The sequence below is a fragment of the Piliocolobus tephrosceles genome, chromosome 14 (genome assembly GCF_002776525.5).
Source record: "Piliocolobus tephrosceles isolate RC106 chromosome 14, ASM277652v3, whole genome shotgun sequence".
NCBI lineage: Eukaryota > Metazoa > Chordata > Mammalia > Primates > Cercopithecidae > Piliocolobus > Piliocolobus tephrosceles.
Genome location: NC_045447.1, coordinates 28,559,186 through 28,572,530, shown reverse-complemented (window position 1 = coordinate 28,572,530; position 13,345 = coordinate 28,559,186). Strand labels below are relative to the sequence as shown.

Here is a 13,345-nt window from a genome sequence, read left to right as displayed (position 1 = left end):
AGAGAGAGAGAGAGAGAGAGAGAGAGAGAGAGAGAGAGAGAGAGAGAATGTGACCCATCACCTTCATGTGTTAGCTATAAAGTGGGAATAATATTTCTTCTGCCACACTCCATCTTTGTAAAAGGAAGCACATGAGATGATTCACATAGAATTCCTCTAAACAAAAAATCCTATTCAAATGAAAATATTTTTAAAATCATTTTCATAATTGTCTTGATTCTTTAAATAAATCACTTTTAGATAAACAACATTAGCCAGACATAAGACTCTTCTTACTATATCTTCTAAGTGAACAATTTGTGCAGATGTGTATGATTTGTGAAGGCAAGAGGAAAAAGTATTAATCTGTATATGTAGCATCATTTTAATATTCAAAAATACATGCAAAGACAAAAATCTAGGAAAAATGAAGTAAAATATTACCAATATTCGTCTTTGGGTAATAAAATCATGGGTGACTTTTAAGTATAGATTTTGTATTTTCTAGTTTTATATGGTGATCATGCATTACTTTTTAAATCAGAAAAAGCTCCAGCAGTAGTCAATATCAAGATATTGTTTGGAACATGTATATTTGCTAAGATTTCACAATTTAAATGACTAATTTTAAATAGTCCTATGCAGTTCATTAGGGGCAGTTCTTATGTGAGTGAGTCCACCGGGGTAGATGGGACCATCTAAAGCCATTTCTGCACTGACATTTTGATATTAAAGATTCCTTGTTCACTTAAAGATGTTAAGATTTGGGCTTCAGTTATTCATGCAAGTCTTTAACTCTTACTATCTTTTCGAAAGAAAATATTGTTGCCACCTGCTGGCAGTCACATATTAGTGGAATGGTTTTCTATTCCCGTGAAGTAAAATCCAACTTCCATGAAAATACAGAAACTGCACCAATCATCATAATAATGGCTAAGTTTGTTGGGTTCATTGATTTTTTTTCTGGTTAGGCCATATATTATATCATTTTATTTCTCACAATATCCCTAAGTATGAACTCATTTTATGTAGGAGCACAATCAAGGCAGAGAGGTCACACTATTTCCCCAAGGCCCCACAGTGAGTGAACAACAGAGTTGAGATACAAATCCAGATAATGGCAACTTCTCTGCTGTGGCAGCTTGTGAAAAACAACTGTAGTAAATCTGGAGTGTGAAAGCCCTATTGATCAAAGTATTTATTGAGGATGCATAGGGAAAAAAACAATGATTGCAATGAAATGCAACTCAGATGACCTGAGATTTAGTCACCCCTCCATACTGTATTGGCTCCATTGAGACCCTAAATTGATCATCCCAAAGGGAGCCTTTCCCTTCTCAGTCCCTCACAGGGTTTTTGTGAAGATCAAATGAGAGAATGAGTCTGAAAGCCCTTCGTAATTTGTTTCCTGGTTTCCAAAGATTATCTCTGAATTAAATACGATCATTAGAAATGTAAAAACCTGAACTTTATTATCTTCTTTCCTCCCTGTAGATATGTCATCTTTATATTATGACTTAAGTCTTGCCTTTGGTTTGGCAGAATATAAATACACAAAAGCCCACTTAAATGTACTTTTTGCATCTTTAATAGTACAATATAAGGCTAGGCGTGGTGGCTCATGTCTGTAATTCCAGCACTTTGGGAGGCTGAGGCGAGTGGATCACCTGAGGTCAGGAGTTCAAGACCAGCCTGGGCAACATGGTGAAACCCCGTCTCTACTAAAAATACAAAAAGTAACCAGGTGTGGTGGTGGGCACCTGTAGTCCCAGCTATTTGGGAGGCTGAGGCATGAGAATCGCTTGCGCCTGGGAAGTGGAGACTGCAGTGAGCCAAGCTTGTATCAGTGCACTCCAGCCTGGGCAAGGTGATAGAGCAAGACTCTGTCTCCAAAAAAAAAAAAAAGTTAAATTAAAAAAAATTATAATATAAAGATATTTTTTCACTGCATTGCCCAATGTCCATTATTGAGGGTCTAATTTGATATACTACTCAAATTCCAGGAAAACATTATTTCCACAGGAGAATATACTCTGTCTCTACAAGTAGGAAATAAAAACATAAGGCTCTCTTTGTCTTTGGCTGCCAGGAAATTAAATTTCGTGTCCAGTGGAGCCCATCTCTGCAGTCGGGAGCATCCACTTCCCTGGCTCTCAATGATCCTTTCCTTCATAGGCTCTACTCACCCTTCTTTGCAAGTGTAAGTGACAGTGTTCCTGAAAGTGAAGTTACTCCCCGTAATGACAGCATCTTTGATGGCAGGCGGCTCTCCACAGAAGACGAGGTGACAGGCAGGTGGCGCTCTGTCCCAGATGCCAGAAGCCATGCATTCAATAATGGAAGGGCCCTGTAAGCTACAGGAAAGAATGATGTTACTCTTTCATTGGCTATGGATTTGCTGCTATAGAGATAAAACAGGAAGAACTCAGAATAAGGGAATTTGAGGAATTTGAGTACACAAAAATAGCATTTCTTCATATTAGGTTGCTTTATATGAAAGCAAGAGAAATCTAAACAAGTTATATACCATTTGAAACAATGAATGGGTGAAAACAATGTAACAATAATCACTTGGTGCATAGTAAAATATTGAATCTGCTTATGGGCAGTTGTGTAAGGCACTCCAGAGCTGTGAAGAGCAGACTACTTGGATGAGAAGGGGTTCATTAGACTGGTTAGAATCCAGCAGGAAGAAAGCCACTCACCTAAGTAGCCAGGAAATCAGGGCAACTAAGGTCAAAGGGAACTGTCCAGGCCATGAGCCTGGGCATTTGAACCATGCTGCCCCTGACTCTGACCTCTGGTCTTCCTTTGACTGAAACCTCACATCCCTATGCCATGGCTTATCTGCCTTTCTTTTCAACCTGATTCTGATAGCACACTTTAATTCACTCCATTTTCTGTTCAGTCGATCTGTTCCACTTCAGATCCTGTTGATCATGTTTCTGATCACAGCCTTTCCCCATTGTCCCTTCTGTTTAAACACACACACACACACACACACACACACACACACAATCTCCTACAGTATTAAGAACCTAGCCCCTTATCTTGACATGCTTTTTCGTAACATTCCATGCAATGTTGAGTATAAGCTTGGTAAGCTGTTTATAAAGAAATCCATCACGAAAGCATTTATTTGGTATTTTGTTTATGTTTCACAAAAAATTTTTGCTTTCATGTTTGAAGTCTGAATGCTTATAGCAATCGAACTAGGACTCCCAGAGTCATAGTTAGATTGAATATTTCCTTGGGCATTTACCATTAGCTAGGTAGGCCTCAGGAAGCATACAGATTTGAGAACATCCTCATATTTATAAATCTGTTTTTAGAGTCAGCCAGTCACATACAAATGAAACCTATTGAGTAAAGAACACAGGCACGGTGGCTCACACCTGTAATCACTTTGGGAGGCTGAGGCATGTGGATTGCTTGAGCTCAAGAGTTCGAGACTAGTCTGGGCAACATGGTGAAACCCCCATCTCTACAAAATACAAAAATTAGCTGAGTATAGTGATGCACACCTGTAGTCTGTGCACTCGGGAGGCTGAAGTGGGAGGATCGCTTGAGCCTGGGAGGTGGAGATTGCAGTGAGCTGAGATTGTGCCACTGCACTCTAGCCTGAGTGACACAGTGAGACCATGTCTCAAAAAAATTAAAATAGGGAGCGAGTAACACAGTATTGTGGAAAGCTTGGTTGGTGTCTACAAAAGTTACCTGTATCCTGTATCGCATGAATATGATGCAGTAGAAAGGTAGGTAAGCCCACTCAAAACATATTTTCCATTATTTATGTTTTCTGGACTAGAACACTTCACTGGTTCACACACAGGAGAGGAATGACTCCAAGAACCGTTAGCAAGACAGGATGATTCTTTATCACCAGCCAGAGTATATCCTTTATTACACCTAAAGAAGATAGAGGAAAATTGCGGGATATAATTTGCTTTATTTTGCATACTTTTATCTGTGCCAAAAACCTTTAAAAATATTAAGAATTTATACATATTGGAAAAGTTGATTTTTTTTCCTACTGAAATAATGCTTTTAAATTAATTTTTTTTTCAAGATTGAATACTGTATATCTTCCCCACAGGGAAGTAGGATAGATTTAAGAATTTGGCTTGCCTTCAGTTTGCATCATGGGTTAGTAACTACAAACAGGGAATCCTTGCCTTGAGAGTGGTGTGGTCTAGTCTGTTTCTGAGACATCAAGAGTATTCATTAGCTATGAGTATCCACTCTCAGCGTGCCTCAGGGGGTGCTGGAGGTAATGATAGGTTATTGGTCAGGTTATTTAAGGATTCTAGATGTAACTGCCATTAAATTATTGGATTAAGATTTGTTCACACTACATATCATTCAATTAATTACATATTAATTCAAAAATGTCCTCTGGAATTATTTTCCCACCCCTTTTCTTTCAGTGTTATATCACTACCAGCATGCCATCAACATCTTCTATAATATAGTTTTCATCTTAGACACTTACCTATATGTCACTTTGCTGCCAAAGGTAAATGATAACTCCTCAATGCAACCATTTTCCGGAATAGCCGGTTTACCACAGGACACAGCTTAATGAAGGAAAAACAAATATGTGACTTTTTTGAGACTGTGCAAAAATCTCTGAAATCTCAAGGGGCAGTTCAAGATCTTTTTTTTGTTTGTTTCTTTTTTTTTTTTTTTTTGGAGTATGTATGGGGTCATGTTTATACATGAGCCTAATACTTCAGTTCAAATACAAAGAACACCGATATAACACTTTATATGTCTACACCTTACCTTTCTATGATTGCCAAACATAATAAACATGGTAACATTACTAAACATACCTTTACAATATGGTATTAGATGATTCCATTCTCCAGACTCCAAACATGTGATTTTGGTTACTCCCATCAACTGGTATCCTTCCTGACATGAAAATGTGACTTCGGCACCTACTGTATAAATGTCACCTGAGGAGTGACCATTTTCTGGATTTCCTGGAGCCTTACATTTTATAGGTTCTAGAAACAAACAGTTTTGGTGGAATAATAAGTGGCTTTCACACAACCATGCAAAGTCTCACAGCAAAAGAATTCCACTATAGTTAAGAGACCTGTTAAAATCACAAGAGAATGCATGAGGGCCCAGAGACACACTGGACATTAGACCAGAACATACATTTAATAAGCATTGAAGCAATAATAATTTGAAACAGCAATGCCTAACAACAATATACATATTTTTTCTGGCCCCAAAGGTAGGCTCTCATTGGGAAAGTAGCAGTGGTGCTAGGGCGTGGCTTAGAAGGGCGTTAGCCTCTTTCATCTGTTCCCTCTTCATACCATTTTTCAGAGCAATTGACTTGGTGTCAGGTTGATGGAAAGGTAGAACAAAGCAGATTTAGGGAAGTTTCCAGCCTCCCTTCCCATATAGTGTGGGCTCTGGGCTCTCTCTATCTACAGATTCAGGGTCGGTCACCACTGCTATAATAGGAAGGAGAAAAGGCTAAAGCAAGGTTTGGGCTAGCGTTGAGCAAGAAAAGTGAATATAATACTTGATTTCTCAAAAGGGGAGGATATATTGCATCAATCTTTTCAAAGGCCATTTGGGCTATATAAGTCAAGGAGTTTAAATAAATTCTTAAAGTAAATGCAATTATGAGCTGATTTTGAGGAAAACAGCCAGAGGTAAGCACAAAGATGTATGTCCAAAGATGCTTATTAAACTGTTTTCCATAGTGAATATCACCTAATATTAACATACAGAGAAAAGTTACTTATGGAAAACCCATAAAGCGAATTATAAAACAGGAATTAAAATCCTGCTCTCAAACTATTTTGTGACATCAAAAAATGTGCCAGATATAATATTACATGAAATAACTAAAATAAAGAACTGTTTATATGGTGTGTTTACATAGACATCTTATTGTTTTCTGGGAGTTACTCCTCACAGCAAATGAAGAAATACAACAATGGGTTGAGAGATGATCTAGTATTATCAACGCTATTTCAAAATATCATAATGCAAGATGTCTTGGGGAGGCAAGATATCTTTTTTTTTTCAATGATACAATTTTGTGTGACTGAGGCAGAGGAAAGATATTGATAGTGAAGACGTGATAAAGCATCTTCCTTGCTCTGATTGAGGCAGAGAGGTCACTGATTATATTTCTATATCCACTCTATTATTCTTGTACTATGTAGACATTTCAACATTCTAGCAGCATAGTTGGCTATCAGTTTTGTTTCTCAGAAATTGGGAATTTGGGGGGAGGCACAATGCTACTTTAAAGCACTTTTAGTTGTTACTGATGTGTCTTTTATGAGATCTTTATCTTGTCTGCCTACCTGTATGCCCTTCGAAGTTGAAACTATTACTTAGAAATAACATACACTTAAAACATGTGCTTGAATAAAAGACTGGAATGAGGAACTTCTAGTTCTACATATATTAGTTACCTGCACAGTTTTTCCCGTCTCCTGTGTACGGTGGAATACATGAACATATGTAGGATCCATCTATATTCAGGCAAGAAGCATGCTCACTACAATCTGATCCAACTGCACACTCATCGACATCTAAAATGAAGACAACTTATAAATATTAAAGCTGATTCCTTTTCCTTATGTATCGAACATCTGTTTTTACTTTTAAATCATTACATATCACATAATGCACAACACTTCATATATTTGTATAGAATTTAAATATAACAGTCATAATCACATTGCAGATATACAATAAAAGCTATTATCTCCCTAGTTTATAGGTGGACAAGTATAAGACAGGGATATATAAATATAGTTTTAATATGGAGCCTGATAAAAATTTAAAACATTTCTGGCACCTCTGCATACAGCTGCTTTGTCACCATGGCTTGGCCACAGCTTACTGGGATGAGATAAAATTAACAAAGCAATGCCTCAAGAACCTCAGGAATTTGGGATGATTGTCATCTACAGAGCTAGAATAATCTCGTATAGTAGTTGCCAACATTTATCTCACCAAGGCAGGATGGTGAAACGCCGTTCCAGCTCCCATTATCTGTACAGAACATCCTTGAATCACCCAGTAGATAGTAGCCATTGTTGCACTGGTAGGTTACTGTGCTGCCAGCATAAAAGTCATCGGCTGAATGGAAGCCATTCTCCAAAGGAGGTGGCACCCCACAGCTAATGCCTGTAAGGTGACCAGGAAGAAGACAACGACATTAAGAGCAAAATACTCAAAGAACACTTTATATTAAACTAGCAGTTCAGTTAAGCATGACATTTTTGCTGCATGCAAACATCAGACTGAGTGTGTCCTAGGGATAGCAGCAGCCTGAACCCTCAGCATCTAGCACACTACCTGGCTCATAGTAGGCATGCAATTCATTTATTCAGAAAACATTTACCCACTAGACGCTGATAAAGTCTGGATATTTGTCCCTGCCAAAATCTCATGCTGAAATGTGATCCCCAATGTTGGAATCGGGGTCTTGTGAGAGGTGTTTGGGTCATAGGGGCAGATCCCTCATGGCTTGGTGCTGTCCTTGCAATAGTGAGTGAGTTCTCACGAGATCTGGTTAAGTGTGTGGCAACTCTTCCTCCACTGTCTCTCTTGCTCCTGCTCCTGTCATGTGATGTGCCTACTCTTGATGTCTTCTGCTATGAGTAAAAGCTCCTTGAGGCCTCTCCAGAAGCTGAGCAGATGCCAGCACCATGCTTCCTGTACAGCCAGCAGGACTGTGAGCCAATTAAATCTCCTTTCTTTTATATTACCTAGTCTTAGGTGTTTCTTTATAGCAATGCAAAATGGCCTAACACATAGACGCTGTTCTAGGTGCTGTAGTTAGAGCAGTGAGCCAAACAAAATCTCTGCCTTATGGAGCTTTTTATCTAGTGGGGTAGATAGGCAAAACAAACAAGCAAACAAACAAAACAGGTAAATATATCAGGTGATAACAGGTGCTTATCTAAAATAGCAGTCTAGCCTCCATCCAACCCTCATTTTTGTATTACTTTTTTTTAAGACAGGGTCTGCTCTATCACCTACACTGGAGTGCGGTGGTGCAATCTCGATTCACTGCAGCCTCTGCCTCCTGGGCTCTGTGATCCTCCCATTTCAGCCTACTGAGTAGCTGGAATTATCAGCACACATCACAATGCCTGGCTAATTTTTGTATCTTTTGTGGAGATAGGGTTTCATCACGTGCCCAGGCTGGTCTTAAACTCCTGGGCTCAAGCGATCCACCCGCCTTGGCCTCCCAAAGTGCTGGGATTACAGGTGTGACCTACCACGCCTGGCCACACTGGCCTCTTTTGTCTTTCTTCACAGCTCTTACTTGTAGCCTTTACCTTTATTATTTACTATAAATACATATTATATTTACTTATTTGTTTTCCTGTCTCTCCTATTAGAATCTAAACTACATAATAGGGGCTTTTTCCCCCCAACTGCTGCATCTCGAGGACCTAGATCAGTGCCTAGCAAATAGGTACTTTAAAAGTTGCTGAATAAATGAATGAATGAGTGCACTCGACTGAAGATGTCTCTCCCTGTTTTCCCCTCCAGCAATGACCCATCTATCTCTGGGCCTCCACCTATAGGGTGTGTCTTTCCATCACTTTCAGTTCCTTGCATCACCTTGGATGCATCCACAAATGGTCCTTTTGGATCCTAATCACCCATCTCCTTCATGATGCCCTGCACAGTTCATTAAACAAAGAAAAGGTTCAATGAATATTTGGTATATTTGCTACTGTGAAGTATTCACCCTTTGTCTAGCATTCCTGAAAAGAGTTCTTATGTTTTCAATATTTTTCAAAAGTCAATGAAATGGCCTCAAGAAAGGCAGCTCACGTTCACAGTGAGGAAGTGGTTGTGTCCACTGTCCTTGATTCAGACAGTACTGCACGGGGTTCCCGACCAGCTGGAAGCCTGGATCACAGAACAGACTGATTTTGGAACCTGGCTTTAAATCTTCTGATGCAGTTCTCAGATGAGGCACTGACCCTCCTAAGCGTGGGCAATCTGAGGGCAAAGAACACAGGTGCAGAGCTTGTCAGCAACATAGTGGCAGCATCACCAAGTCAATAATTTCAAACTATATTCTGTATCAGCATTTGAGAGCCACCTTACTGATGTGAAAACAAGTTAACATATAACCAGATCACTGGCAAGCAAAATTACTTTAAAAAAACATTTGAATCAACAACTCTCCCTCTTTTAAAATATTTTAGGAATATTAATGAAATGTTCTTGTAAGTTATCAAAAGCCATAAATTCTAGCACAGTCTAAGAAACTCATTTAAATACATTTAATTTCATGATACAGTTTTGATATTTCAGTTTTAGTGTGTGGATTGCAACATCCATTGCTTTTCTCCCTGTGCTACCTGTTCCTAGGTACCTTCTACAAATTATGGAACCAAAAGAGTACCCCATCTCAAACAGGTGCATAGTATGTTGGTGGGCATTGAAAAAAATAACCTCATCTCTTCTCTAATCTTATTTTTCTGATTTTATTTTACTTTCATCCAAATTTCCTCCCTAATTATATCTTGTTATGCAGAATATATTTTAGCATTAAAGAAAATAAATCCTTTGGATGAAAATAGGGTAAGTATGTATTACTGGTTACAAAAAGTAGATTGACAGGCACATATAATTTGACTGATAGAGAATTCTGAATTGTCTCCTTTTGCTAGACAGTCCCAGGGTGGTCAAGAGATAGTGGAGTCTAGGGAAGAAGGAAATTCTCACCAGAACAAAATATGCTCTTTGAATCGATCTTCACTTTCCCCATAATTCCCGACAAGAAATCGGGCCATGCTAACACGTTTCCTCTACTGAGTTCCTCTGGACAGGAGGTAGCCAGTGACTTCACCTGAAAGTTTAATAACACTTTAGATAAGCCTTACTTGAACACTTAAGATTGAGTTATTATATGTTATTTTAGTACTATTGAAAACATTCACAGATTTTTTAGAGGTGGGGGTGGAGGGAAGCAGGTATGATTTCAGGGGCAGCAGGAAATTCTCTTCCATTTCCCTCCCCTGCCAGCTCTATCATTCCCTCTCCCAGCTACTTCTCCCACTAGACTCATGGTTGCCTGAAATTTTGAAATCCTACACCTAGAATTCCCTACGTAAAGCCATGTGGTTTGTTAAGGGGTTGTAGAGGCTCTCCCCTTCTTCATTCTATGTCTTTGACCTCTGACATAGAATTGAGGAAGCTGAGGCTTAGAGAAGTTCAGCCTCTGTAGTAATAAGAGCGAACATTTATTAAGCCTTTACTATGGATCAAATAATACCACAAATGTATATGTAGTATTTTGTTCAATCTTGTCAAAACTCTGCTATGTAGTTCTATTTATCTATCTTTTATAGATAAGAGAACTGAAACTTAGTGATATGGAATAACATGTTCAAAATCATCACAGTGAGTTTGGTGTAAGACTGGGATTTGAACCCCAGCTGTTTGACTCTAGGCTGGTTTTAGCCACTAGGTCATATGTTGCTCTCTATGGATGATCTTGTGCCAGCCTTAAAGTTCTGCATCTTTAGTCGGAGAGATTTGAAGCATTATTCTTCATGATTTTCTCCTTCTCTCTTTGGTGATATTCTTAAATGTTATTGGAAAACATCATTTTGCAAATTCTAAAATAATTCCAATAAAATTTAAGACTATCACCAAGAAACTAAAAAGGGTGTTCACTGAAAATTACTGTAACTTCTGCCTAACTTCCTCTATGACCACAGCATCAAATGATACTGGTGATAAACTCTGATAACCAAGAGCTTACAATAAGTTATGTCATCATTAGGCTGTTCACATTTTTACTAGGTTTGTACCTTTGCATCTCATTACTGTCATACACTGAAAATGGAAATGACCTGCTGTGGAGACAGGACATAGTCCCAGAGGTTGAGCTGGCTTATGGAACCCACAAAAGACTCAGCTGGGCTGAATCCCTCTCCTTTTTTGTCTTGCTCTTGCCCCAGAACTAATGCACCACCACCTAGAGAGAGAGAAAGAGAAAGAAAAGGAGGAAAACTGGCCTGATGGTCTGTTATTCCTAAATCTAAATTTAATGAAAGCATGGCTGATACAAATAAATGAAAGAAAATTACTGAAAAGCAAAATTCTATAAATTTACTGCAGGTTTTATCAATAAGAACAAATTCAATGTTTTATATAGCAACTTAAAAATAGGATTTAGAATGTTGATTTATAAACCTGTAATTACAAAAACTATATTCAATACATACATATGCATATAATATTTTATGTTGACAAATTGTTATTTTGCTTACTTTCTTGTAGAAAATCACCCTCCATGGAAGTGACTGCTCTTTATTTTTCTTATTCCTTAAGCTACAAAGATATAATTTCTATCACCAAATCTAGGGAACTTTCTAAAGTTGCCAGGGGTCTCCTAATTGCCAAATTCAATAGAAATTTCAGTATTCATCTCTGTGACTTCTCTGTATCATATGTTTTGGCTAAGCATTTCATCCTATTCAACTTGCCTTTCTGGGTGCGCCAGACAGTCTGTGTCTGCACTGCCAGACCTACCCTCCACCCTTCTCCACTCAGCTTTGTGTCCCAAAGGTTGTCCCGTGAGCTGCATCACCCGGCTTCCTTGTCTCCTGGCTTCTCTTTGTTTCTGGCCAATGAAGAGCCAGCATGAGATAAGAAAATGAGATGAGAGAGAAGTTGAATCTCCTTTATCCCCTCCTGCCAGGCAACCAACTAGGAGTGGCTTTTCCTTCTATTTCTGAAGAGATTAGGGGATTCTCTCCAGCGCTACAGGTTCCTAAGTTCTGGCAAGAATGCCTAACCCTTGTTACTGCAGGCCCATCCCCTTACAACCATCTGTTGTTGCTAGTCATATGTGTTTTACTGTCATATTTTGGTCTTCTTAACCACGCTCACACCTTTGAAAACAGTCCTTCATTAAACTCACTTTAGTGGGGCTATCTGTTTCCTGCCATGAGCCTGACTTGATTACACTACGCTTGATTTCTATCAGAGCATCCTCTCCTGGTTTTCTTTGAACCTTTCTGCTCATTCTCAGTCTCCCTTCTCTGCCTGCCTCTTAGAAGTGATCCCAAGATTCTACCCTGTGACTTTCTTCCTTCACCTACTCTTTTTTTTTTTTTTTAATTTCAGTAGTTTTTGGGGAACAGGTGGTTTTGGGTTACACAGATCACTTCTTTAGTGAGATTTTCTGAGATTTTGATGCACCCATCACCTGAGCTGTGTAAACTGTACCCAACGTGTAGTCTTTTATCCCTCACCTACTTCTTACCCTTCCCTTAAGTCCCCAAAGTCAACTACTATTTCAATTTGATCTCACTTGTTGATCTATGTCCATTGATCCTTCATGATTTCCCAATCTACATGTTTTTAAATTGTATTAATAATTTTAAAGTTAATACATGCACAGAAGGAAAATTCTAAATTATAAATAACTCTTCTTACCTAGAAATAATTATTTAGTAGGTTTTTGTATTTCTTTCCAGGTTTTTATTTTAATTTTGTTCTAGTATATGTGTATGTATGTGTGAGGTATTTTAAAACGCATAACTCAGTATCATACTCTACAGAATGTTTGAATATTGTTCAAGGTGTTGTGAGACCATCTTGAACATGTTCTCATTTCATGAGTTTTAATAGCTATGCTTTTTTTTTTTTTTTTTTTTTGAGACAGAGTCTTACTCCCTCACCCAGGCTAGAGTGCAGTGGTGTGATCTCAGCTCAACACAACCTCTACCTCCCAGATTCAGGTGATTCTCATGGCTCAGCCTCCCAGATAGCTGGGATTACAGGTATGCACCACCATATCCGGCTAATTTTTGTATTTTTAGCAGAGATGGGATTTCACCCACCCTCACCACCCATGTTGACCAGGCTGGTCTCCAACTCCTGGTCTCAAGTGATCCAGCCACCTCAGTCTCCCAAAGTACTGGGATTACAGATGTGAGCTACTATGCCTCGCCTAACTATGCTATTTTAACACATGAATGGGTAACAAAACATAATTTGCTTAATTAATTAAACAGCCCCTTATTACTGGATGTTGGCCTTGTTTCTAAGTTTAATACTAAAATAACACTGAGATAAACATGTTTATTTATACATACTTACATATATGTTCAAGTTATTGATGATTTCCATAGATTTATTTCTAGTAAACTGATGGTTGCAGGCAAAGAATTTCTAGGAGGCTTTTGATGCAAGTTTCTAAATTGCTTCCCAGAAAAATTATATCAACTTACATACTTGCCGGCTCTCTACACACAGGATTGCTATGCTGAATCCTAGCCAATTTTATGGTGTCACTAAAAACAACTTTGCCAATTTGATATAAAGCAGTATCAGA

The 13,345-nt window shown here is 38.5% G+C and overlaps 1 protein-coding gene across 1 annotated transcript in view; it reads right to left on the bottom strand.

Annotated features, from left to right (window-relative positions):
• Window positions 1–13,345, bottom strand: part of SVEP1 (sushi, von Willebrand factor type A, EGF and pentraxin domain containing 1) — a 234,079-nt gene that overhangs the window by 67,531 nt on the left and 153,203 nt on the right. The window contains exons 28-36 of the mRNA XM_023202055.3: window positions 10,854–10,978; window positions 9,721–9,844; window positions 8,818–8,988; window positions 6,979–7,152; window positions 6,432–6,551; window positions 4,815–4,991; window positions 4,472–4,556; window positions 3,697–3,888; window positions 2,166–2,333 (exon numbers count right to left, since the gene is read on the bottom strand). Of these exons, the coding sequence (XP_023057823.2) occupies window positions 2,166–2,333; window positions 3,697–3,888; window positions 4,472–4,556; window positions 4,815–4,991; window positions 6,432–6,551; window positions 6,979–7,152; window positions 8,818–8,988; window positions 9,721–9,844; window positions 10,854–10,978 (1,336 nt within the window). The remainder of the gene's footprint in view (window positions 1–2,165; window positions 2,334–3,696; window positions 3,889–4,471; window positions 4,557–4,814; window positions 4,992–6,431; window positions 6,552–6,978; window positions 7,153–8,817; window positions 8,989–9,720; window positions 9,845–10,853; window positions 10,979–13,345) is intronic.